We start from the raw sequence: 27,621 nt of genomic DNA on the forward strand, positions 1-27,621 counted from the left end.
GACGGCACTTCTGTTCCCGAGTTGGTGTCCTCCGACGGCACTTCTGTTCCCGAGTTGGTGTCCTCCGACGGCACTTCTGTTCCTGAGTTTGTGCCCTTCGACGGCACTCCTGTTCCTGAGTTGGCGCCCCCCGTTGGCGCTTCTGTTCCTGTGTTGGCGCCCCCCGACGGCGCTCCTGTTCCTGTGTTGGCGTCCCCCGACGGCACTCCTGTTCCTGTGTTAGAGTCCCCCGATGGCTCTTCTGTTCCTGTGTCGGAGTACCCTGTCGGTGCTCCTGTTCCTGTGTTGGAGTTCCTCGATGGCACTCCTGTTCCTGTGTTGGAGTTCTTCGACGGCACTCCTGTTCCTGAGTTGGCGCTCCCTGTTGGCGCTCCTGTTCCTGAGATGGCGTACTCCGATGGCGCTTCTGTTCCTGAGATGACGCCCTCCGATGGCGTTTCTGTTCCTGAGATGGCGTACTCCGATGGCGCTTCTGTTCCTGAGATGACGCCCTCCGATGGCGTTTCTGTTCCTGAGATGACGCCCTCCGATGGCGTTTCTGTTCCTGAGATGACGCCCTCCGATGGCGTTTCTGTTCCTGAGATGACTCTCTCCGATGGCGTTTCTGTTCCTGAGATGACACCCTCCGAAGGCGCTTCTGTTCCTGAGATGACGCCCTCCGAAGGCGCTTCTGTTCCTGAGATGACGCCCTCCGATGGCGTTTCTGTTTCGGAGATGACGCCCTCCGATGGCGTTTCTGTTTCTGAGATGATGCGCGACGGCGCTTCTGAACTCTCGTCGACACCCCTAGATGGTGCTCCTGGCTCCTCGTCAGCGCCCCCCGACATCGATTCTGAACTCTCGTCGGCACCCCTAGATGGTGCTCCTGGCTCCTCGTCAGCGCCCCCAGACGGCGCTTCTAAACTCTCGTCGGCACCCCTAGATGCTGCTCCTGATTTCTCGTCAGCGCCCCCCGATGGCGCTTCTGAATTCTCCTTGGTGTCCCCAGAGGGCACTTCTGAACCCTCGTTGACGCCCCCCGACGGCACATCTGGATTTCTGTCGGCAGCCTGCGTGCCACCATTTTTATCACGCCTGCCTGAGGACATCTTAAATTACTTCAAATTTGCCCCTCAGGGCCCAGGACCTCCTTGTCTTTTTTTTTTTTTTTTTCCTATTTTTAAGGCACTCCTGGAGTAGTGCCTTTGGGGGGGGCATATGTCACACTAGGAGCCTTTGTGTGCTCCAGTGTGCCTAGTTGCCACACCCTCTCTTTCGATTGGTTCCCAAGGACTAATGGGCTCCAGCTGCCCTCTATTTAAGAGGTGTGCTGGAGCACAAACATTGGGAACTGTTTTGTTTTCATGTGGACTTTTGGTGAGCACGGTAGGGGTTTTGTTTCTAGCCTATGTTCCTAGCTTATGTTTAGCCTATGTTCCTAGCTTATGCTTAGCCTATGTTCCTAGCTTATGCTTAGCCTATGTTCCTAGCTTATGTTTAGCCAGTGTTCCTAGCCTGTGTTTAGCCAGTGTTCCTAGCCTGTGTTTCTAGCCTATGTTCCTAGCTTATGTTTAGCCTATGTTCCTAGCTTATGTTTAGCCTATGTTCCTAGCTTATGTTTAACCAATGTTCCTAGCTTATGTTTAGCCAATGTGCCTAGCCTATGTTTAGCCTATGTTACCAACGATGTTCTTAGTTTATGCTCATGTCAAGTCATGTTAGTAGTTTATGCTCATGTCAAGTCATGTTAGTAGTTTATGCTCATGTCAAGTCATGTTAATAGTTTATGCTCATGTCAAGTCATGTTAATAGTTTATGCTCATGTCAAGTCATGTTAGTAGTTTATGCTCATGTCAAGTCATGTTAGTAGTTTATGCTCATGTCAAGTCATGTTAATAGTTTATGCTCATGTCAAGTCATGTTAGTAGTTTATGCTCATGTCAAGTCATGTTAGTAGTTTATGCTCATGTCAAGTCATGTTAATAGTTTATGCTCATGTCAAGTCATGTTAGTAGTTTATGCTCATGTCAAGTCATGTTAGTAGTTTATGCTCATGTCAAGTCATGTTAGTAGTTTATGCTCATGTCAAGTCATGTTAGTAGTTTATGCTCATGTCAAGTCATGTTAGTAGTTTATGCTCATGTCAAGTCATGGTAGATAGCACTGTTCTTTATTAATAAATATATTAGTAGACATCTCTGCGTGTGTGTCCGCCCCCTTTTGCCTCGGTCCGTTGACCCCGCGTGACAATAACACAAGCAATAAGGTAACACATTATTTAAATTCAACTAAAGAGCCAATCTTATTTCCCACCCCAAAGACATCATTTGCAGGATATTAAAAGTGTAGAATCTAATTTAAAAAAAAATACTCACAGCAGGACCGGGAGCACCAATGGGACCTTGGGGTCCAGTTGGCCCAGGAGGACCCTAGAAATGTAAATGTAAAACACAAATTAAAACAGCTGGTAAATGTACAATACATTTACAATTATGTTCTTATAAACCTATTATTATCTAAAAATTCAATAGATCATTGAATAGGGCAGTGATAGCTCAGTGGTTAAGATACTGGACCAGTAATCAGAAGGTTGCCGGTTCAAACCAAACCGACGCCAAGTTGCCACTGTTGGGCCCCTGGGCAAGGCCCTTTACCCTCAATTGCTAAAAAATCGTGTTCAGTGATAATTGTAAGTTGCTTTGGATAAAAGCGTCTGCTAAATGTCAAAAATGTAATGTAAATGTTGACCTACCTGTTCTCCTTTGTCTCCTTTGCTTCCTTTCTGTCCAGGCTCACCAATTTCACCCTGTAAAAAATGACACAAAACAGTAAACATACTGACAGATGTATTATTTTAAATAACACCTAAGCATACAACTGTATGTGTCAACAGGCATTACACCTGACACACTCTGAAGTCACAATGTAGAGAACACCTCTTCTAACACTCAACACATGTAGCTTTAAACCTTTGAGACACTGCTAATTTTTTCCTTTTTTTTGAGGGGTCTCACCACTACTGGGCATAAATGAAGGAACAGAAAGTTAGCGCAGCCTAGTGAAATGTTTTATATTTAATCTAGTTTTATATTTTGGATCATTGTTCTACTGCATAACTCAACTAACACCTCAGGTTCAGCTAGCTAATGAATGTTCATTCTTCATTCATCACACTACCAGTACCACGTTTGACCTTTGCTATAAACTTTTTCCTATGAAATGCTGTGTTCTTTTTAGCCAGATACAATATTGCTCAAATAGTGTCATACTGACGTACTGTGTACTGTTTTTCTCAGCTAGCAGTGGTTTTCTTCTTGCTACATTCTCAAGAATTTCTTGGCCTTAGCTGGGGCTGGAGATGTCTGCATATCTTTAGAACTAACATAGAATAGCTTTAATTGCACACAATGTCTATAACTGCACTTTTAGGCTCCCTCCCCTTAGTTTTGTTCTGTTAGATGTCTTATATTCTTATTTTTTATATTCTTATATGTTTTATATTCTTATTTTTTATATTATTATATGTTTTATATTCTAATCTTTTATACTATTATATATTTAATATATTTTTTAGATTTTTATATCTAACATGTATTACATTACTGTCTTATTTTTTTATATTCTTTTCTGTACTACATTGTAATGTCGTTGTGTGATGTTTGTGATAATTGTAAATTGCTGCTGTACCACCACAATTTCCCTACGGGGATCAATATAGTAATCAACCAATCAATCAATCAATCAATCAATCAAAAAAAAAAAAACATGACTAAATAAATAAATTTAAAAAGGAAATCATAAAGTTGACATTTTACCTTATCTCCATCTTCCCCTGGAGGTCCAAGGGGTCCAGGAGAGCCCGGCAATCCGACAGGTCCTTGAATACCATCTCTACCAGCAGGGCCTTGAGGTCCTTTCTCACCCTGGAGAAAGAGAGTGCGAGAAAAAAATGTTAAATTACACCTGGAGTATTTGGAAACAATGAAGCATACACTTACTCACTGTCTTAACTGCTTATCCAATTAGGGTCGCGGGGGGTGCTGGAGCCTATCCCAGCTTTTCAATGGACACAAGGCACACAGTAACACCCTGAACGGGGCGGCAGTCCATCGCAGGGCAGACACACACAGACACACACCCATTCACCTACAGGATAATTCAGTGTCTCCAATTAACTTGACTGCATGTTTTTGGACTGTGGGAGGAAACCGGCGCTCCCGGAGGAAACCCACGCAGACACGGGGAGAACATGCAAACTCCGCACAGAAAGGACCCGGACCGCCCCGCCTGGGGATCGAACCCAGGACCTTCTTGCTGTGAGGCGACAGTGCTACCCATGAAGCATACAGTATATAATAAACATGTATACCTATTTTTATAATAGCTTCATTAAATATCACATAAAATAAACATGCAAACCCCACAATGAAAAGACCCTGGACAGGGAATCGAACCCAGGCCCTTCTTGCTATGAGGCGACACTGCCTCCCACTTTGCCACCTCTCGATCGATATTTCCAAAAACAATTTAACGGTGGACTTGTCAGACTACAGCACACATTTCCACTTTCTGTTAATCCATCTCAGATGAGCTTAAGTACAGAGAAGAGCACATACTTTTTATATTGTTATGGACTGTAGATCCTGAAACCCCCAATTCCTGTGTTTAAAATACAGGACCGTTTGCTTCTGCAGTTCCAAAACAGGTAATTTTAATAATTACCCATATTTTTCAGCTCTACATTGCTCTCGTTTCTACGTCTTATGATTGTGTTGCAGGCATCAAACTGTAAATTAAAATATCTGCACAAAAACCAATTAAGTTAGATATTTAAGTTAAGTATTTAATTTTGTACTGTTTGAATTAAATACCAATAAAAACAGTTAACAAATCACTGCTGTTTGTCCCATTTTAATGGAGTTGAATTTGTATATAGTGTAGGTCACCTTAGATTCTGGATTCAATTTTTTTAATAATGACTTTGAGGCAAAGGGGCTTATAACAACAGTCTGATCATAAACTAAATCAACAAGCTTTAACCTGTAAGGCATTATGGTAAGGACTAGGGTCCAGCCATGAGTGTTAAAGTGATTTGTGAGGGTTAGGGACTGGGTCAGAATTAGTCCTACTGATAAAAGTTTAAGACTCATGCCTAGGGTTGATCAGACTGACAGCCTGACATGAAGAGAGAAATAAGCATCATGGCAATGATCACTCACTGGTCCTCCTTTCTCTCCAGCAGGGCCTGGAGGTCCCTGAGGTCCTGGTCGTCCTGGGGGTCCAGTGGGGCCAGCTGGACCAGATGGACCTCGTTCACCAGGAGATCCCTGAGAAGATTGCAACAAAGACATGTATCAATAATAAGTGGCTGTCAAGAACTTAGATAAGGCTAGCTTTACAGTCAACAGTGTTAGTAACAAATATCAAGAAATTAAACACAGCTGTTTGAAAGACTAATTAAAATCAGTTATATTATAGAAACTAACCATACTAAGAGATTAGTGACTATGACTGAGTGATAGACTGAAAAAATTACACATATATACTTACTGAAAAGCCAGAATGTATAGCAGAGGACAAAAAGAAAAAGGAGACAAATGTTGAGTAAAAGAAGTTGGCTGAGCTGAAAAAAAGATAGTGATAGAGGAAGAAAAAAATAACAACAATTGGTCATATTTACTTACAGCAGGTCCAGGTGGGCCGAGTGGTCCTTCATTTCCTTTCAAACCAGGTGCTCCCTACAAAACAATTAATAGAAAATAAAATCAATCAAATAATACAATTAGTTTTCCAACTTGAAGTGTCTGGTTGGACAATCATATTTGCATTATGTCCATGTGACTTTGTTCTGTAATAAAACCACCAGAAGGATCAATAATTATAAATTGTTTACACAATCAACATTGTTTATATTGTTAGAAGTACAATGATCTACTTACAACAGGTCCGGGTAATCCTCTCTCTCCAGGAAAACCTCGCAGTCCTTGGGGTCCATCTTTACCAGCAGGGCCAGCAGGACCTGGATCTCCCTACACACACACAAACCAGGTTAATTGTACAGGCCTAACAATTTATACACACTTGCTGTATAATTTAGCCCAATTTAGCAATGATAAGCCATTTAATAAACTAAATTATATAAATGGGGGCACAATGATGGGTCATGGGTCCTGGTGACCTGGGTTAAATCATTGCCTCTGTCACCTTCTGTGAGTTTTCTCATGGTCGAGTGTGTTTACTATGAGGACTTTTTCTCTAAGGTCCCAAAAACCCACAGTATGCTTGTTATAAGTCTGTTTTACCAACACTTAATGCTGTTCAGGTACAGTTCACTGGGCGAAGGGTAGAAAACACCCTGGACAGGTCGCCAGTCCATTAATGGGCACACACATACACATCTGGGGCAATTTTAGTATCTCCAGATAACCTGACTTTAAGTTTTTGAACTGTGGGAGGAAACCAGAGCTCCTGGAGGAAACCCAAATAGACACAAGGAAAAAACGCAAACTCAACACAAAAAGGACCTGGTCCGCTCCATCTGGGAATCAAACCCAGGACCCTTCTTGCTATGAAGCAACAGTGCTACTCACTGAGCTATAGGGATTTTTCCTCTTTGGTCCCAAGAACCTACAGTATGAATTGTCCCATATGTGTGATGAGTGAGTAAGTGAGTGATTAAGTGAACAGGGGAATATGTGCTTCTCTGTGGTGGTTTGGCACCCTGTCAATGGTATGTACCCACCCTACTCAGTGTTTAATATAAACATTGTGTACGTGTTTGTTTCACCTTTGCGCCCTCTTTTCCAGCAGGTCCAGGCAGACCTTGTTCACCTGGGGGTCCAGGAGGTCCAGGGTGACCGCGTTCTCCCATTGGTCCAGTCTCACCGGTTGATCCCTGCACAAAGAGGTATGAGTTTTGAAAACTGTAGTATTGCTATGTTGTATAGAAACTACAACAGACATTTTAGCAATTATTTTATAAGAACGCTTCAAGAGAAAATAGGTGTAGATTTACAAAAAGGTCAAGTTTTAATAAATCTAATAAATTTAATAAAGTGGAATAAATCTGTTATAACAAATGTGGTGTGTTTTTTCTTACCTGAGGGCCTAGCACACCGGGTGGTCCAGGAGGTCCAGTTTTACCTTGGAAACCCTAAAATGATAAAAAAAAAAAAAAAAACAGTTCAAACAGTGGAAAAGCAATGGGAGTACAGCTGGAGGGACATAAATGTGGGCAGTGGTAGCTTAGAGATGTGGTTAAGCTAAACAAATAATAAAGTGTGTAACTTATAATGTGTACATTATTTTAAGAGATCACTAGTATAAAGTCGGCAAAACAGCAGTTTCAAAATTTTAGGTGAAATTCAGTGCAATTCCCATGCTTGATGTTTATGTGCATTTTTCTGTAAGGAAAATCTTAAATCCCCAAACTGTTTTTTTCTTAACATGTTAGCCATGAAAATCAAATGCTTTTCTGTATTTTTCACCAGACACCTACAGCAGTTAGTAACACAGTACTAAGATAAAAACAGTACTAAGGTAAAACAAGGTATGGCAGACTGCAATGGTCCTTACCGTTTCTCCTCTCTGACCGGGGTGCCCGGGCAGTCCATCTTTTCCAGGTGGTCCCTATTGAAGTGCAGGGACAGATTATTATAGAAACATGAAGAGAGGAACATCTACCAATTTTATACAATTTTATACATATTCATTTACTTACAGGAGGCCCTTTAGGTCCAGGAAATCCAGTTGGTCCCTGAGGTCCTGTCATACCCTGCAGTATACAGTATGCACAACATACACACGACCATTAAACATTATCATTCATTCATCAAACAAACATTTAAATTCAAATAAAATGCTGAGTTGTTCATACCCGTTCACCAGGTGGTCCAGGGGGGCCGTCGCTTCCTGAGTTGCCCTGCAAGAAAATTAAATAAGTACAATTACATTTACATTTTTACTATTCATTTGTCTATTCATTGTCTGTTTTACCACTGCTTTATCCTATTCAGACTTGCAGTGGGTATGATTCACTGGGAAACACCCTGGACAGGTCGCCAGTTCAACACAGGACAAACACACACCCCTAGGGAAATTATAGTATCTCCAATTGACCTGATTGCATGTCTTTGGACTGTGGGCGAAAAACGATGCTCCCGAAGGAAACTCATGCAGACATGGGGAGAACATGTAAACCACACAGAAGGGACCCAGATCAAACCACCTGGGAATTGCTGTGGGGCGACAGTGCCACCCAGGTCTTAAATAATCTAGTGTCAGTCAAGTCAACCAAAAGCTGAATCGCAATGACACATTATCCTTAATTCAAATGAAATAAAAATAAAGTTTAATGATCCCTTAATTACCTACTACTAGTTAAAACGTCAAGAGATAAAATGTGATTCTTTAAGACACATGATGCCAGTCACTATCCTTTCACCAATGGGCAGCTAAACATGTCTACAAGTGGTAACTTCTCTGTTTCCTCCAAAATATCTTGGAGATGTCCTTGATTGCTAGCATGACGATGCTCAACTTGTACAAAAGTTCAACAAACTGTTCAACGAATTGCTAGCATGACGATGCTCAACTTCTTGTTACATAACAACAGTTATGTGTTCTTGGACTCATATTAACAAATAAAATAACTCACAATGTCCCATGATAAATGATAATTTAAACACTTCTCTTTTGCCACTAAAAAGTCACTAAATGTGGAATTATATCATTTGGGAAATAAAGGGACTAGATTTAAATGAAATCCAGAAAAATGCCCCATTTGTTACCTTTGGTCCTGCTTTCCCTGTGGGTCCCCTTGGTCCTCTCTCTCCACGAGGGCCCTGAAGAAGAAAATAGAGAATGAGAGATTAAGAAAAATAGAAAAATAAGCATTAAATCCTTCTCCATATTTTCAACACTTGTGTTGTGTGTGTTGCTGTAGTAAGAAGGCTTACAGTGGGTCCTCGCTGCCCTCGGGGTCCAGGCTTTCCTGATGTGCCCTACAGAAAATGTTAGAGATGAAAGTTTATTTACAAGTGTTACATGTAGTTGTAATAGATTTTGAAATCTAATACACACTCATCAATGAGTGCACAGAGTTCATCATTTTGTCATACCCTTGTTCCCTTTTCTCCATTAGCTCCTGGAAAACCTTGGAATCCTTGAGAACCCTAAAGGTCAAGAGAGCACAATTATGACTTAGAAAAGCATGAGATTATAAGTCAGGATTGTCCAATTTAGGAAAATATTTACCTTAGCTCCTTGTCTTCCTGGGTAGCCTGGCAATCCAGGAACACCGAGCTTGCCCTAAAAAATGCATACAAATGAATAAGCAAAATTATATAAGCAAAATCACAATATGTGTAAATGAGAACACTTATTAGCATGTAATAGTTTAATTCTCAATAGGATGTTAAGAATAGGAAACACCTATTTACTACCTAGATGAAATTTTGAGGTCCCAGTCTACCTTCTGGCATGGATTGGCATGGACACGGTTAATACTATCAATATGCATAATGGTAGACTGCTAATAATTTTGATGTATACATCATGATGTATAAAATCATAAATATACTGTAAAATGTTGTTGTATATCTACTGTAAACATTCTGTAACATTAAAAAATATTATAAGTGCTCAGATCCTTAACATTTTAGTGTATATATCATGTCGATGCGTTATGTTATCTATTTATCTGTTGATTTTATTGCTCTTCGTTACAACAGTTTGCCCATCATCAGAGACAGATTATTTGATGGGACACAAGTGCAGAGAACTACGTACAACTTTATTAAATACTAACAATCAAGAACAAAAAACACACCGTGAACACAAGGGGGACCTATACTATCAATGTGGATAACTAAGCTAAAGGCTAATGCTAACCTAACAGCTATGTTAACTAAATTCTAAACAAGAATGCTTAGTTCTAAAGTAAAGCTAAGCTAAATGCTAACAAGAACACGAGGGGGATGACACCATGGGAAACATCAAAACAAGGACAAGACAGGACTAAGATTATACTAAAATCAGGCCACTACAATATATATATATATATATATATATATATATATGCAAGAAACCCCTCAAACCTCACACAGCTGAAGAAATTCTGCATGGAGTAGTGGAAAACACTTTCTCCCAGTCGATCTCTGAGACTGGTAAAAGTGGTTTCAGCCAAAGGGGGACCTACAAGCTATTAGTGCATAGGATGTCCTAACTTTTTCCTCACAATAAATTCCATTTTTGTTTATTACATTTTACAACTTGTGTTTAAAAGTAATTTCTTCAGTTTTATTTGTTAAGTTATATAAGCTCCATCTCTCAGTACTGTTCAAATGAAGCTCAAATGTCCATATGTTTAAATATGTTCAAAAAGACAAAGGTTCTCATGGGGTGTCCTAACTTTTTCACATGACTGTATATACAGTAGGTAAGGCTATAACAAGGCACATGGACATCAAGGTAATAATAAAGCTAGACTACAACAAGGAACGTCGATCTCAGGGTCACGTTAGAACAAGGCTAACTATAGCAAAGAACAGCTTTCAACATGAAAAGGGGAAGCATGGGTAACTTATACACAAGACAACTATTATACATCAAGGAACAGGTGGTCATAATGAAGGTGAGGGCCAGTCAAGAGCCAGGGGCAAAGGCAAGGAAAAGAAGGAACATAAACAGTAACCAAAAGTCCATGTGCTCTAGGAGCCTGGCAAGGCTGGAGCTATATCACTTATCACAAAGTTTCTCTCTTCTGACAAATATAATTATAACCCCATTTTGTGCATGTGTTTTTGCTCTGAATGTAATCCGAAAAAAATGTCTGTGAACTTAGTAATGACCCAAATTTAAAATGTGAATTGTATCTTTATCTACAATACCTTTTCTCCAGTTGATCCAAGTGGGCCAGAATCTCCAGGGAGACCAGATCGTCCTTTAGGTCCCTCAGGACCGTCTTCTCCTCTGGGTCCTGCAGGTCCAAGCTCACCCTAAATTACAAATCAATAATGGTTATACTCGTGGTTCCCTTTAAATGACTGCTTTTCATCAGAGAGACAAATTATCTTTATATGTATCTTCAGTTTACTGAACTATGTAAGGACAGTTTGTATAATCCATGGCTACAATACGCATTTTAATTCCAATATTAAACAATATTAAATATCCTTAATGTTGAGTTTTAACTTATAATCAATATTTCATACACTGAAGTAGCAATACACACTATATACACACATACTAATAATTCATGATTAAATAAACTGTAGTATACTCATTAGCAAAACACTGACTGCATTCTAAACCTTTACGAGTTTAAAATTGGGGCGCCCAGGTGGCGCAGTGGGATATTCCACTAGCACACCAGCGCTGGGTTTCAAAACGCTCTGAGTTTGAATCTCAGTTCTGCTATCGGATGGCTGGGTGCCCACTGTCAGGCACAAGTTGCAGTGCCTACAGCAGACAAAATTGGCCACTAGTCTGCTGTGTGGGAAAAAGACCAGACTAAAAAGGGAGCGAGGTCTTTAATGCTGTGTAAGGACCATGGTTAGTTGCCCGAGGCGACAGTACAAAAGTGGAGGAATGTGGAGGATGAGTGTGTGACTCTCCGTGCGCTTGACTGGTCTGAGTGAATAAGAAGGGACCAAGTGTGTGTCAGGCAATTTACACAATTTCAACGTTGTTTACAAAATAACACACATCCAAAGCACCTTAACCAGGACAGTGGGCATGGTGTACAGTGGTTAAAGCTTTTAACTCTATTTCAAGGGTTATTCAGGGGTAAAGGCTGCAGAAGATCTGTGAAAGATACTCTCTCAATAAAAACTCTTGAATGCACCTGGGCAAAATAAACTACAGTTTACAAAAACTTTTTAGCCTACACAGCATTAACTATCTACCTTTAGCTAACTGGCTAACAAGGTTGGCTGAGAACGATCAACATGTCAGAAATTAAGCTGTCATAAATCATAAATTCATAAAGTCATAAATATGATTTACGTCCACAAAATGTAATGTTACCACTTTATTTAATAATGTTCTTCTAATAGCCAAATGATTTCCAAATAGGTCGTAGTGCAATCTTATTTATATTTACATTCACACCAGTTTTACCAATGTTTACCAATTGGTAAACAAAAGAAGGAAGATCTATATAGGTGAAGCATGTTATACACTGGTAAACTGAGAGTACAAAGCTTTAAAGATGATAATGTGAGGGCTTTAGCAATAACAACAAGTTATGAACAATTATCATACCCGGTCACCCTTGATACCCATATCTCCTTTAAATCCAGGGAAACCATCTTCTCCCTAAGAGTACAAGAGAAGGATTATATTTAATAAAAAGAAAACAAGTAATAGGAGCTGAAATGACAAAAAAATGACATTCTGTGTTAAATAAAATATTATATGCCTTTTCTTTAAAGTTTACTTTAGAGACATTCATTTTCTCTAGGACATTCATTCTAAGTAAATTACATTCTATGCTTGGACATGGACAACCATGTATACAAACAAAAATGCAAATTAGACAGACATTGCATACCTTTTCACCCTTGTGTCCTTTCAGCCCACGAACTCCATCAGCACCCTAAAGAAGGAGAGAATCACATTAAATCATATTAATTTGACAGAATTACCTTCAGATCAACACCAGCAAGACAAAAGAGCTGGTGGTGGACTTTTGAAGGACTAAGTTACAACCACTGAAACCAGTGAGTATCCAGGGACAAAATATTGAGGTCTTCAACACCTATAGGTACCCGGGTGTTCACCTTTACAATAAACTGGACTGGTCAGATAATACACAGGCATCGTACAAGAAGGACCAGAGCAGACTCCATTTGTTGAGGAGGCTACGGTCTTTTGGAATACAGTGTAAATTATTGTACTTTAATGGCCTCCCCAGTAAACAGATCCAAATCCAACAGAGATACTTTGGAATGTGGTAGAATGAGAGACTTTCGGCAAATCATAAGCAGTTACATAAGGCATTAAGTAAACATGGACCAAAATCTCAAAGTGATTGAAGTATTTTGAAATTCCTGCTACAAAAGGGAGGTCATACTCAAGGTATGTTCCTCAGAAGTGGCCAGAAAGTGAAACCATGCACACATTAAAATTGGCATAGACAAAAAAAATCCTTACACAATCCTTATATTGTGAAACACAGACATGTCATTATTAATAATTATGAATTAAAAAGTGATAAGAATTGTAAAATAAAAAAAACCTTTATCTTAAAAAATACACTGATCAGCTATAACATTAAAACCACCTCCTTGTTTCTACACTCACTGTCCATGTTATCAGCTTCACTTACCATATAGAAGCACTTTGTAGTTCTACAATTACTGACTGTAGTCTATCTGTTTCATGCATGCTTTGTTAGCCCCCTTACGTGCTGTTCTTCAATGGTCAGGACTCTCCCAGGACCACTACAGAGCAGGTATTATTTGGGTGGTGGATCATTCTCAGCACTGCAGTGACACTGACAAAGTGGTGGTGTGTTAGTGTGTGTTGTGCTGGTATGAGTGGATTAGACACAGCAACACTAATGGAGTTTTTAAACACCTCACTATCACTGCTGGACTGAGAATAGTCCACCAACCAAAAACATCCAGCGTCCTGTGACCACTGATGAAGGTCTAGAAGATGACCAACTCAAACAGCAGCAATAGATGAGCGATCGTCTCTGACTTTACGTCTACAAGGTGGACCAACTAGGTAGGAGTGTCTAATAGAGTGGACAGTGAGTGTACACGGTATTTATAAACTCCAGCAGCGCTGCTGTGTTTGATCCACTCATACCAGCACAACACACACTAACACACCACCACCATCTCAGTGTCACTGCAGTGCTGAGAATAATCCACCACCCAAATAATACCTTCTCTGTAGAGGTCCTGTGGGAGTCCTGATCATTAAAGAACAGGGTGAAAGCAGATGGACTACAGTCAATAATTGTAGAACTACACAAAGTGCCTCTATATAGTCAGTGGAGCTGATAAAATGGAAACAAGGAGGTGGTTTTAATGTTATGGTTGATCAGTGTAGGTTATTGTACTAAAAGTAAAAAAAAATGGTCAACATCATTCTGCTTTAGAATATTGGTCATAATGGTTTGCACTCAGATCCCCTTGCAAATCAATAAAAAAAAATCTATTTTTACATAACTATTTTTTTGCTACAGTTTTGGTCATCATGTATAGTAAAATACACTGGATTATTAAATGTATTGTCTAATTGTATATAAAAAAGTCTATAAAAACCAGACTCTTTTTTTTATTGTTTTAGAAATCATCCAATCAGGAAAGAGCTTTTACCTTAACACCTCTGAGTCCAGGATAGCCGATTGGTCCCTGTGCTCCAGATGGTCCCTGATAAACAGAGGGATAGATGATTATGTACACATACTATTCACTGGGACATCAAATATCAGAGATAGACAACATAGATCAGATTATTCGTACCATGTGTCCTTTCTCACCCGATGGACCTTCCTTTCCTGGGTGACCCTGTGTGTGTAAGGGAAGAATAAGCATTATGGATGAGACAATCGATGCTATAATAAACCTTGAAGTGAATTAATGCTTATAAGCTGCAGGTGTCTGACAAAATTGATTGAGAGATCACACTCAAATGAACCCTCTGACCCCAGCTGCCTGTTAAATTAGGCAGATGTTGACAAATGTTGATATTGCTGCACCTTCGTGCCCTTGACAGCTAGCCAAACTAGGCTGAACAGAGGAACATCTGGAGCAGCACTTTAGAAGGATCCCATCACCTTACACTTATTACACATATTCTATTTCTGTGATTTAGATCTAAAGCTTTCTGCTTCTTTCTCACTGATCATCCATACATCATTGTGTGTGTATGTGTACTTCACACTCACTGGAGGTCCGTCAGCTCCTGGTATGCCTGGCAAACCTGGTTTTCCTGTTGGACCCTAAAAGACAGACACAAATGTAAAAGTTGAAAGTATTCATAATAGTTACATTAACAATCCTGCCTTACACTAGCCAGTGACTAGGACAAATTAAAAACAAATTTATATTGTAGGTGGCACAGAGTTCTGGTAAACACAACAAGTTTACCTTCATTATACCTTCAACATGGAAAAATTCAAATGACTGTGCTACAGTAACGTTATTACTGTATTCCAATTCTATACTACAGGTAACGCGGGGCACAAGGAATGGGGCGGACACACACGCAAACATGTTATATACATGATTTATTTACAGAACAGTGCAATGACTAATACAAAACCAGAAACAACAACAAGAGGTGAACAGTGACAAGGCTACGGCTACGCTAATGGCTATGCTAATGCGAACCCAATGCAGCGGTCCCCAACCTTTTTTGCACCATGGTTTCATATAAGACATAATTTCATGGACCGGCAGGGACGGGAGGATTTAGCAATACTAGTCACAAATTATTGAAAATGAGCTTTTTTCGCTGCAACGAGACGCTGCCCCCACCTAGGGGTGATACGAGACAATAACACCCTAGTAAAAACTGCTTTTCTAGCGATCTCTGATTATTTATTCTTTCTGTGCGGCCCGGTAATAAATGACCCACGGACCAGTACCAATCCACGGCCCAGTGGTTGGGGACCACTGATCTAATGCTTGACATTAGATCAGATGCCTAGACTAAGTCACTCTAACCACTTACTATGGAAAACAGGAAAGCTAAGCCCTAAGCTAACAGCTAATGCTAGGCTTACTCATCTCCGAACATGACAAACAGGACAAGGAAAGGATATCATAATGACAGGAGCAAGGACAGGCTAACTCTCAACAAGTCTAACGAGACAATACAACAGGATAGCAATATAACAGTGCAACGGACTGACAGATTATTACAATGACTAACAAGAAGGACTGCAAACCACAGGAGCTATATACACTGAGTACTAATAAGGTAATGAGGAACAGCTGGGGGGAAACTGAGACAAGAGGGGAGTGTAACAAAAACACAAAGAGGCCATGTGCTGTACCTGTGTTCGTAACAGCATCTTTTACTTTTATAACCTCAGTTCTTAATGTAATAATAAACATTATTTTTTAGCTTTCACACTGGCCACCACTATTTCTTAAGACTTGTGATAACAGTGTTATTAACCAATTACAACAGTACTTGCTACACACCCACAGATTAAAAACATGACTGGCTAGTGTAAATGCAAGTCTAAGATGACAAAAAATCATCAATCTTCAGGTCTTTTTACATTTATTAACAAATTTGTCAGACATAATTATCGCTTTATTAATAAAAATAACACAAACCTTCTCTCCTGGTGGTCCGATGGCTCCTTGAGGCCCTGAAAGACCCTGCAAGAGAAATTCAGTTAGTAGAGCAGCTGTGTTGCTACAAAGTAACATTATTCTAACTTTTGCTTTCTACTTAACTCTCTATTTCACATGCATCAAACTCAAGGCCCGCGGGCCAAATCCGGCCTGCCACATCATTTTATGTGGCCTGCAAGAGCTTAAAAGACGTACGATTGTCTTAAAATACACTGTAAAATTGTACATAAACTGCATCTCCCACAATGCATGCCGATTTCGTGACGTCAGTGTTTAACTGAGGCGGTTTTCCAACAAGTGATGTTGAGAAATATTTACAAATAATCCCAAAATGTACAAGAAGAGAAAACTGAAGCAGAGGGAAGGGAATTAAATGAAAGTGAAAGTGAATACAAGTTTGTGCTTCAAGAAAAAAAAACAGTATGTCTCTTGTGTTATGAGGCCGTGTCTGTGGTAAAGGAGTACAAAATAAATGTAGATATACATTATAAATATACAGTATAAATTTGGCATTATAAATTGTCCAAGATTTAAAAGGCAGACTGCAATAACTGGAGGATACGTTACAATCGGCCCTTTGTGGGCCACCACAATGCAGATGTGGCCCTCTGTGAAAATGAGTTTGACAGACCTGCTCTATTTGGTCTCCATTTAAACCATCAGTTGTAAGTCAGTTCTAAAGTGTGTGTGTGTGTGTGTTCTTGCAGTTACCTGAGCACCAGGGTTGCCTTGCTGTCCAGGAGGGCCAGGCTCACCTTGAGGACCCTATGAGGGAAAAAGGTATTTTGTAAATTCCACATCAGTGTGTGTATGAGTGGGTATTTCACAAAACAGGCGTCTGATTGTAATATTTTTTGTATGTGTAAGTTTGAATTGTTACAGATTTAGTAGGAAATCATTTGTTTTGTGTGTTTTTGTGCATAATACTCACAATGCTTCCTTTGGGACCAGGATGGCCATCCATTCCTGTCACACCCTATTAAAGGAATATAGAGTAACACTGTGAGGCATTGTTGTTTTTAAATATAAATATATGATCAATGCATATAAATGTACAGTGTATCACAAAAGTGAGTACACCCCTCACATTTCTGCAGATATTTAAGTATATCTTTTCATGGGACAACACTGACAAAATGACACTTTGACACAATGAAAAGTAGTCTGTGTGCAGCTTATATAACAGTGTAAATTTATTCTTCCCTCAAAATAACTCAATATACAGCCATTAATGTCTAAACCACCGGCAACAAAAGTGAGTACACCCCTTAGTGAAAGTTCCTGAAGTGTCAATATTTTGTGTGGCCACCATTATTTCCCAGAACTGCCTTAACTCTCCTGGGCATGGAGTTTACCAGAGCTTCACAGGTTGCCACTGGAATGCTTTTCCACTCCTCCATGACGACATCACGGAGCTGGCGGATATTCGAGACTTTGCGCTCCTCCACCTTCCGCTTGAGGATGCCCCAAAGATGTTCTATTGGGTTTAGGTCTGGAGACATGCTTGGCCAGTCCATCACCTTTACCCTCAGCCTCTTCAATAAAGCAGTGGTCGTCTTAGAGGTGTGTTTGGGGTCATTATCATGCTGGAACACTGCCCTGCGACCCAGTTTCCGGAGGTAGGGGATCATGCTCTGCTTCAGTATTTCACAGTACATATTGGAGTTCATGTGTCCCTCAATGAAATGTAACTCCCCAACACCTGCTGCACTCATGCAGCCCCAGACCATGGCATTCCCACCACCATGCTTGACTGTAGGCATGACACACTTATCTTTGTACTCCTCACCTGATTGCCGCCACACATGCTTGAGACCATCTGAACCAAACAAATTAATCTTGGTCTCATCAGACCATAGGACATGGTTCCAGTAATCCATGTCCTTTGTTGACATGTCTTCAGCAAACTGTTTGTGGGCTTTCTTGTGTAGAGACTTCAGAAGAGGCTTCCTTCTGGGGTGACAGCCATGCAGACCAATTTGATGTAGTGTGCGGCGTATGGTCTGAGCACTGACAGGCTGACCCCCCACCTTTTCAATCTCTGCACCAATGCTGACAGCACTCCTGTGCCTATCTTTCAAAGACAGCAGTTGGATGTGATGCTGAGCACGTGCACTCAGCTTCTTTGGACGACCAACGCGAGGTCTGTTCTGAGTGGACCCTGCTCTTTTAAAACGCTGGATGATCTTGGCCACTGTGCTGCAGCTCAGTTTCAGGGTGTTGGCAATCTTCTTGTAGCCTTGGCCATCTTCATGTAGCGCAACAATTCGTCTTTTAAGATCCTCAGAGAGTTCTTTGCCATGAGGTGCCATATTGGAACTTTCAGTTACCAGTATGAGAGAGTGTGAGAGCTGTACTACAAAATTGAACACACCTGCTCCCTATGCACACCTGAGACCTAGTAACACTAACAAATCACATGACATTTTGGAGGGAAAATGACAAGCAGTGCTCAATTTGGACATTTAGGGGTGTAGTCTCTTAGGGGTGTACTCACTTTTGTTGCCGGTGGTTTAGACATTAATGGCTGGATATTGAGTTATTTTGAGGGAAGAATAAATTTACACTGTTATATAAGCTGCACACAGACTACTTTTCATTGTGTCAAAGTGTCATTTTGTCAGTGTTGTCCCATGAAAAGATATACTTAAATATCTGCAGAAATGTGAGGGGTGTACTCACTTTTGTGATACACTGTATATAAATATCATCATCATCATTTACATGTTTTACTACCGCCTTTTTTTCAAATCACAGGGCGCAATGCAGTAAAACACCCCACAGGACACCAATCCATTGGGAAGCCTTGGCCTTTTTCCCCCTCAGACAAAGCCAATCACGTGCATGCAGACACCTGACCAGGTCGACATCTCCTCTAAGATCACAGCGGTAGTGGGCCAGAAAATTTTTTCGCTAAACCACCCGAGCACCCATAATTAAAATTATAATCATAAAATATAAGAGAATACTATTGCATAATAGCAAAAACATTAATCTGTGAGACTTACAGGAGAACCTGGAGGTCCTTGAGGTCCTTTGGGTCCCAACAAACCACGGGGACCCTAAAAGAAGAAAGAAAAATAAAAAAGAGACAATGTATGAAAATAATTATTAATTATTATGATGTAATAATCAGTTTTATGTAGGGATGTAACGATGCACCACAAGACAGTTAATAATTGATGCAAATATGCCACGATATTCACTTTAAACAGCAGAGAACACTGGCGCTATCCACCTCGCCTGGTTGACGTCACTACACAGAATTGCCAGGTTTGGGGTTTTCCGGCCAAATTGGGCTTAATTCAAAATGGGTGAAAATTTAAAGGTTAAGGGATAGTGATTTACGCCTAACCTGGCAACGCTGTCACTACACTGTTTTAGTAAAATGGCGATGGCATATGAAGATTTTTTTTTTATCATGAACCCAGTATCGTGAATCGCATCGCATAGGGGTGTATCGTTACATCCCTAGTTTTATATTAACCTAACTGTAGAATTTACAGTTGATACAACCTCAACTTGTATTAAATGTTTATTATTATAAATTTGTATCAAAAATCCACCTAAGTTTTGCATATTATCATGGCTGTCACGTGACAACATGATAATACGTGTCTAAAATCATGAAAATTTATACAATGCGTAATCATATGTGATAAAACGTGATAAAATTAGAATTATTCACATGTAAACTTGCTGTATATGTTTACAGGCAAATTCTACATTCTTTTTTAAAGGGTGCAAACTACTTTTAAGTATTTTTAAACTGTATATTCACCAGAAGCATTATAAAGTACGTCAACATACCTAGACGACATAATACTGTGAATAAACTTACCAATATAACAAACAAAACAGCATATTACATTCTACAATTCAAAATCATGTTTTTATTATCGAATTAAAAGGTGTATGATATCTGTTAAAATCAAAAGTAACTGATAACTATTTGTTTCTGTCTTTAATGCATTCATTATGTTTCATTTTATTAGTACTATAAGTGCTAAGAACAACTGAGACCATTTAATACTTAATATTGAATAACACAATACAGTGGTACCTTGTAACTAAACGTCCCCTAAACTTAAAATCTTTAAAACTCAACGCCCTTCGTCGAGAAATTTAAACCCTTAAACTCAACATGTTCAGTTTCTTTAAAATAATTTTTTATTTAATTTCAAATTAACAATAACCAGCCGCTTTGTTCAGCCCTTGGCTTAAACGGTGCAATAAAAAAGCGAAAGTGCGCATATGAAACAAATCTGCATTTGTGTGGAATAACCGTCAAATCAACTCTAAAAGCATCCACATGTATCTGTGTTTAGCTGGATTTTCCTCCTGTTTCACTTTTAAACTTGTGTTATAGCTCAGGGTGCTGAGAAATTGTAAAAATCAGCTTTTTTTTGAGAGTCTAAAACGCTTATCCACAAAGTTGAATCAGTTCATCTGGACACAAGTTTGTTGTAGAGATACGTTTCGTCACTCAATCCGAATGACTTCTTCAGTCTGAGCTGGTGTTGAATACCCCAACCTTATATGCAGTTGATTTGCATAACAATGGAACCGGTGATCAGGTCCATATGCAATTCGCAATGACCATTAATTACAATGGTCATGTGTGTCTTTCACACATGATTGGGGTAAAGCTCCTATTACGGCGTTGTACTCTCAGGCTCCCTCCCCGGTTCAGTGATGGTCGAAACGGATGGCCCAACATAGAAGATCAACCTCTTCTGGCCAGGACAATTGTGCTGTTTCTCATGTGAATGCACCTTTACTGAATGGAATATGGTATTCCAAGATCAAGCATCTCTATGATTAAGAAGCATAAGGAAACAATAGAGAAGTAAAAATGTTTCAAATTGAATTTCAGTGTTTTTTTATATTTGTGTTATTTTCAGTGTATAAGTGTCAAAAACAACCCCATTATTTTACATTAGCCTAAAATATATGCAGTTACATGGGACCATGGAACACATTAACAGGTTTCACATTCATCCTTATGGGTAAAAAATATCTTGAAACTCAACACCACTCCCAGAACCAATTAACGTTGAGTTTCAAGGTAACACTGTATTAAAATATATACTTACAAATTTTAAATATATACATTGCCATCAAATACTGCATTAAACAGCTGTGATTAACTATCTTACTATTTAAATCCGTTTCCATTACCTTACTGTATAATGTTTGGCTTAGACAGTAGATAGTTAGCAGTCTGAGGTAATTCTCAGGAAATTACATACACAACTTTTGGATATTTCATTTGTTAATCAGAAACTAAATGAAATTCACAGTATATACTGTTGTATATGTAGTATGTAGTATACAAATTTGTTAAATAACTTTATGTATAATAAAGTTTGGTGCACTTTTTATGACGCCATCTCATTATTTAAGACGGTTTGGGAGTTTGGAGCACTCCCTAGTGGGCACTGTGTATAAATACGGTCTTACAGCTTGTATAACCCCTCCTTTCTTACCCACTTCCTATTTTCATCTGTACGCATGATCCTGGAAAAAATGACAGTGGTACCTTGAAACTCAACATCAACTGGCGTTGAGTTTAAAAGGCGTTGAGTTTTAAGGTAAATTTCCCCATAAGGATGTATGGAAAACCTGTTAATGCGTTCCATGGTCCCGTGGAACTGCATATATTTTCGGCTAATGTAAAATAATGGGGTTGTTTTTGACACTTTACACTGAAAATAACACAAATATAATATGGAAAAAAAACACAAAAATACAATTAAAAAACAGTTAAAATCAATCCAAAATACAATAAAACCTTTACTTCTTTATTGTTTTCTTATGCTTCTTAATTAGCGGAGAGAACTTATAATCAGTAATAATTAAGAGAGGTTTAGTGTTTCTATGTCATTCTTGTAATACATTAAGTCACATTAAGCTACTTTTTTTTTTTTTAACAATAAGCATTTTAGACTATCTCAGAAAAGCTGATTCTTACAATTTCTCAGAACCCCGAGCTGTAACACAAGTTTAAAAGTGAAACAGGAGAAATCCAGCTGAACACAGATACATGTAGAGCTTTCAGAGTGAATTGGACAGTTATTCCACACAAATGCACATTTGTCTCATGTTCGCACTTTGATGACGTTTTACTGCGCCAGTCAAGCCGAGCGCTGAGCAAAGCAACAGTTGCACACGTTAAGTTTAAGGGAAACGTCGAGTTTAAGGGTACAAATTTCTCGACAAAGGACGTTGAGTTTCAAAGATTTTGAGTTTAGGGGATGTTGAGTTACAAGGTACCACTGTACATTTAACGCAGGATGTTCCAGTTATCAGTATTAAATCACTTAATTTATCCATATAAGGTTATCACAAGGTCAAAGCAAATCAAATAAACACATACAACACAGGTTTTAATAATAATTTTTTCCTTCGTTTTTTTCTATTATTTTGGTATGTTTTGAGGTAGTATAATACTGTAAAACCATTAAAAATTACAGTTTGACAATAGTAATAGTTTCTAAAAACCAAGAACACAAAAGAGATATATATGAGCCAATGATGATACATTGTTAGTATCATGTAAGAAAAGAAGTCAACTCCAAAAAAAGTATGTGGTCTAATAAACTAGAATGTATATTATATTTTATGCATATTTTTGATCAGTTCATAGGGATACACACACAAAAAATATATATATTTTGAACTAGTCATGTTTATTTAATGTTACATTGCACAGCCTTTACTGCTATTAAAAATATCAAAATATAATGGTTTTTATGTAATTTATAATAAAATATTTGGCTTCACAATACTTGGCAATTCACATTGATTAGGGTTTATATTTTTTAAATCATTCTGCAGAACGCATGTTTTTAGATCTCCGGTTATAAATAGCTTAGTTTCTGAACAGTGCATTCAGCAGGATTACACTTCGCTAAACTTACTGGTTCACCGGGCAGACCCCTAGGTCCGACTTCGCCATCATCTCCCTAAAGCACAGTAAAAGCTATCATTAGTACAAGCCAACAAAAATAGAAGTGAGATATAAACAGTGAAAGAAAATAAAGGAATGTGAAAGAGAGAATCTCACTCTTTCTCCATCCTCTCCAGTGGGTCCTGGAGGTCCATGAGGCCCCGATTCACCCTAAAAAACACAAACTTGGTTATTTATCCATAAATTGAATAAACAACAGAAGCTAAAGTTAAATGGATATGTAGATATTAAAGATACTGATATTGCAGCAGTTCTTCATATATTTTAAATGTTTCATATATACTGCTATAGACTTTCATGCTGATGAATCATGGCCTAGTTTATTAAAACCTGCTTGCTACATGATTCATTGTCACAGATGTAGACTTTTGGTAAATTACATAATACTTAACGTTATAATATTAGTAAATAATGACATGCCACTTACTCTGTGTCCCTTTTCACCTGGTAATCCGGCCAGACCATCAAAACCTCTGTCTCCCTGTAAAACACACACAGGGATTCAATACAGGCATACATAGCTAAAAGAAACTGTAGGTTTGTTGTATCAGAAGTTGTACTTTTATAATGGTTAGTAGCTCGTCACATGACTAACAACACCTTTATTTTATTGTTTTTACATTCCACACTTATATAGCTATAATATATAAAACGTAATATATTTACATGCAGAATTCCTATTGAAAATACTACCCTACATACAAGCAGAGATGTTTCTGTAACTAATTAAAGTGAGCTATAGTTCTGGAATCATCGCTGTGACACAGATCAATGTGTTTGTTATCCTCAAAGCTACATACACATACAAGTGCAACTTCGATTTGGTGTGTAAGCGTGATATTTAGGGTGTGTGTTTGTATGTGTATATTGATTAAAATATGTATTTGTCTACCTTTGTTCCGGTTAGTCCTGGCATGCCTCTGGCTCCATCTGACCCAGGACGGCCCTAAAAAAAGAATGCATACAGTAATAAAGTCTAACCAACACAAGCACAATAACCTTAACTAAATATGGAAATATGTACAAACTGCACTTGTATAAACACACTAAATAACACAATTACATTTACATTAGCCATATCACTAACCAAACAACTCATATACCTCAACCAACAAACAAAATACATACAATTATTTGTGTTCATGACTAGCAAAAAACAAAGTTAGCGTAAGTGAATAATAGCAGATATATGTAGGTATGTTGGTAGGTGAAAGTATTTTTATTTATTTATTTTATTTTCCAAAATATTAAAAAAGTGTATTTTCAGGGCTCCTTAGAAAATTTAATTTCGCTGTAAAATCTTATTACAGGTTACGTAACTTTAGCACTTCACTAGTTCTACGACATTTAAAAGCTATGGTGACATCCAGTGGTAATCAGCAGAATAACACTCCAGACACAATTTACAATTCAGATGTGCTTGCTTAGCTTAGAGGTTCTTGTGTATATTTAGAACTATTTTGGTCAGAGGTATGGCACAGAACAGCAAGACAGAATGTATAAATGACTGAGAGTGTATTCATCTAATAGTTTTATTGATTAGGGACAGTGGGTAGAGCTTTGGGCTATCAACCGGAAGATTGGCGGTTCAAATCCAGGCTCTGCTATGCAGCCACTGTTGGGTCCTTGAGCAAGGCCCTTAACCCTATCTGCTGCAGGGGCGCCGTACGATGGCTGACCCTGCTCTCTGACCCCAGCTTCCAAAAGAGCTGGGATATGCGAAGAAAGAATTTCATTGTACTGTACATTTGTATATGTATATATGACAAAATATCAATAAAGTATATCTTATCTTATTTATTTTTTTGGCTGCCACCATATTTTAGGTGTCCTCACAGTAGATCACCCTGGTCCACATAACTGATGTGGACCAATTCAATGTTTTCTTATTTTGTTATGGTGTTGGAACCGGCACTGACAGCAGCATTGAAATTTGAACCCTGGATCTCTGCAGTAGTAGTGCGCTATGTGTAGTGGGCTCGGTGCCACCCATGCACCCTTTATTTATCTAAATATACAGTGCATACAATATAATATTATATAATATAGACAAGTAAATTTACTCACTCTTCTGCCAGGCTTTCCAGGAGGGCCAAGAGAGCCCAGAGGACCACGAGGCCCCTGTATAGAATAAAGCACACGCACACACACACACACACACACACACACACAGATTGCTATTATAATATAGCCTTAATGTACATAGTAAAGTGTTTTAACATTGTAATAGCATTACAAAGCAAACTTACTGGTTAAACAGCAACCCAACTGGAGATTATTGGTTATTATAATTATTAAACAGGGATTGTAGGTCATATAACATGAGAAGAAATGTTACATGAAAGAGTAGTATAGACTGTGGTCAGTGTAACACAAGAGGATGGTACAAAACGAGAGTAATTTAATATAGTACATATTGTAGGTGAAGTAAGGGTTTAAAAATAATTTTGATAAAAGAAAAAAGTATAAAGGAGAAAGAATTATGGATATTGTAATGTGAGAAACTAGCACAATTTGAGGGCTTGTATAAAATGTAACATGAGGGAAAGGTAAAGTAGAATGAAGACAAAAGGGCACTATGGGTAATGTGGAATTTAAGAGCAGTGGAGATTTTGTAGAAATTTACCATGGTGAAAACTATGAGGTTTAAAATACAGAATGGGAATGAAATAGAGAAAGAACATTTTCATATACTAAGAATTTGACTTAATGTAAAATGCTAAATATATACAAAAGAGCAGTTTAATTAATCAAAAATATGCAAATTAACTGTGGTTTATATGAATTTATTCTAGAAAGGGTCCTGGGTTATGTTCATAAGACTGATTGCAGACTTATACAGTAAGTTTGTGGTGAAAGGTTTTGGTCAGAATAGATCCCAACGTCTTTATGGAGGAAAGTGTTTTAAAAAGAACATGTCCAGGTAAGCTGAATAGTGTTCCAGTATAATGGATAATATAATATGAGAAATAATAGGATAATACAAAAATTATAACATATAAGAGCCGTTGTAGAAAACTTACCTGTGATCCCTGTTCTCCTCTCTCACCCTTATGTCCAGAAACTCCAGGTGAACCCTAGAAAAGCAAGACCAATGTAAGAGCAAAATCATACTTGACAGACAGACAGATATAGACAGGAAAAGAGAGATAAAGATTTTAAACATACCAGAGGTCCAGTACGTCCAGTCAAACCCATTGGACCGGTTGGACCTCTCATCGCCAACTTTAGGGGAATAAAGAAAATTTAAATTTAAAGTGTTTGTTGGTGTGCCTATGTGTTGTTTCCTGCTTAATGGATGAGTACATGTATTTGTTACCCTGGCTTGCTGCATGATGGCCTGCATCTGAGCCTCTTGGGCAGAAACTGCAGGTCCTTTATGGCCAGCATCTCCGCCTGTACTCATGCGGAACTATATTAAAAGATAAAGAACAAATAAGCAAACTTACAAACCAAAAGTTATTTTATATTAAGATAAAAGTATCAAATCAAATATTAGGATAACGTGAAAACTAATAGATTCATATAAAAAAACCCTAAATACTATTTGGCTTAACAGGTTTGTCAATTAAAATGTAAGAAGTAAAAAACACAATGTGACTAGGCTTCCATCTAGTGGCAACACAGGGTGACTACTGTTATGAGAAAGGATGCTACACTCCTCTGCAAGCAGGCTGTAGAACTGCAGGGATTTGTGTATTTTCTCTTTCTACATACTATATTTAGCACAGCAAGCTTTTAAGTGTTTAAGTGTTGTAACTGAGGTAAATGCTACACTTATAAGTTTGTGGCTTCTCTTCCGTATAACATATTATATGTCGCGGCTGGCCTGTGGTGGGAACTCTCTACATATTCATACATAGGCCATATTTATGCTGACCCATACCGATCAATAACGCTAATGTGTCCTCCCTGTAGCTATTTATAGACCGCCTTGTCAGTAGTTTATTGGGGTTTCTGTGTGTGCCGTTACATTTTTATTGAATGGATAAAGGTTAATAAAACACACGCAAATAATTTTCATAAATTATGATATTTTTACTGCAAGAGGTTAAAACTAAAACACATCTGTAGCAGGAAAACAAGGCTGCTTTATAAATCATTACTACTGCTACAACAACAACTACTAATACTACAACTACTTATATAACAACAACAACTACTAATACTACTACTAATACTACATCTACTTCTATAACAACAACAACTATTACTTCTATAACAACAACTACTACTACTATTACTAATACTACAACTACTTCTATAACAACTACTACTACTACAACTACTTCTATAACAACAACTACTACTACTAATACTACAACTACTTCTATAACAACT

General features: G+C 38.5%; 1 protein-coding gene across 2 annotated transcripts in view; it reads right to left on the reverse strand.

The window, feature by feature from the left end:
- The window catches only part of col5a1 (procollagen, type V, alpha 1), a 117,841-nt gene that overhangs the window by 22,093 nt on the left and 68,127 nt on the right, over positions 1-27,621 (reverse strand). For both annotated transcript variants that reach the window (XM_063012224.1, XM_063012223.1), the window contains exons 13-45: positions 26,600-26,692; positions 26,449-26,505; positions 26,304-26,357; positions 25,348-25,401; positions 24,173-24,226; positions 23,708-23,761; positions 23,377-23,430; positions 23,231-23,275; positions 19,316-19,369; positions 17,239-17,283; positions 17,019-17,072; positions 16,287-16,331; positions 14,885-14,938; positions 14,460-14,504; positions 14,313-14,366; positions 12,533-12,577; positions 12,244-12,297; positions 10,869-10,976; positions 9,235-9,288; positions 9,099-9,152; positions 8,937-8,981; positions 8,769-8,822; positions 7,856-7,900; positions 7,700-7,753; positions 7,555-7,608; positions 7,079-7,132; positions 6,767-6,874; positions 5,919-6,008; positions 5,664-5,717; positions 5,199-5,306; positions 3,795-3,902; positions 2,732-2,785; positions 2,355-2,408 (exon numbers count right to left, since the gene is read on the reverse strand). In XM_063012224.1, the coding sequence (XP_062868294.1) occupies positions 2,355-2,408; positions 2,732-2,785; positions 3,795-3,902; positions 5,199-5,306; positions 5,664-5,717; positions 5,919-6,008; positions 6,767-6,874; positions 7,079-7,132; positions 7,555-7,608; positions 7,700-7,753; positions 7,856-7,900; positions 8,769-8,822; positions 8,937-8,981; positions 9,099-9,152; positions 9,235-9,288; positions 10,869-10,976; positions 12,244-12,297; positions 12,533-12,577; positions 14,313-14,366; positions 14,460-14,504; positions 14,885-14,938; positions 16,287-16,331; positions 17,019-17,072; positions 17,239-17,283; positions 19,316-19,369; positions 23,231-23,275; positions 23,377-23,430; positions 23,708-23,761; positions 24,173-24,226; positions 25,348-25,401; positions 26,304-26,357; positions 26,449-26,505; positions 26,600-26,692 (2,013 nt within the window). The remainder of the gene's footprint in view (positions 1-2,354; positions 2,409-2,731; positions 2,786-3,794; positions 3,903-5,198; positions 5,307-5,663; positions 5,718-5,918; positions 6,009-6,766; positions 6,875-7,078; positions 7,133-7,554; positions 7,609-7,699; positions 7,754-7,855; positions 7,901-8,768; positions 8,823-8,936; positions 8,982-9,098; positions 9,153-9,234; positions 9,289-10,868; positions 10,977-12,243; positions 12,298-12,532; positions 12,578-14,312; positions 14,367-14,459; positions 14,505-14,884; positions 14,939-16,286; positions 16,332-17,018; positions 17,073-17,238; positions 17,284-19,315; positions 19,370-23,230; positions 23,276-23,376; positions 23,431-23,707; positions 23,762-24,172; positions 24,227-25,347; positions 25,402-26,303; positions 26,358-26,448; positions 26,506-26,599; positions 26,693-27,621) is intronic.

This window comes from Trichomycterus rosablanca, chromosome 16, assembly GCF_030014385.1.
Source record: "Trichomycterus rosablanca isolate fTriRos1 chromosome 16, fTriRos1.hap1, whole genome shotgun sequence".
NCBI lineage: Eukaryota > Metazoa > Chordata > Actinopteri > Siluriformes > Trichomycteridae > Trichomycterus > Trichomycterus rosablanca.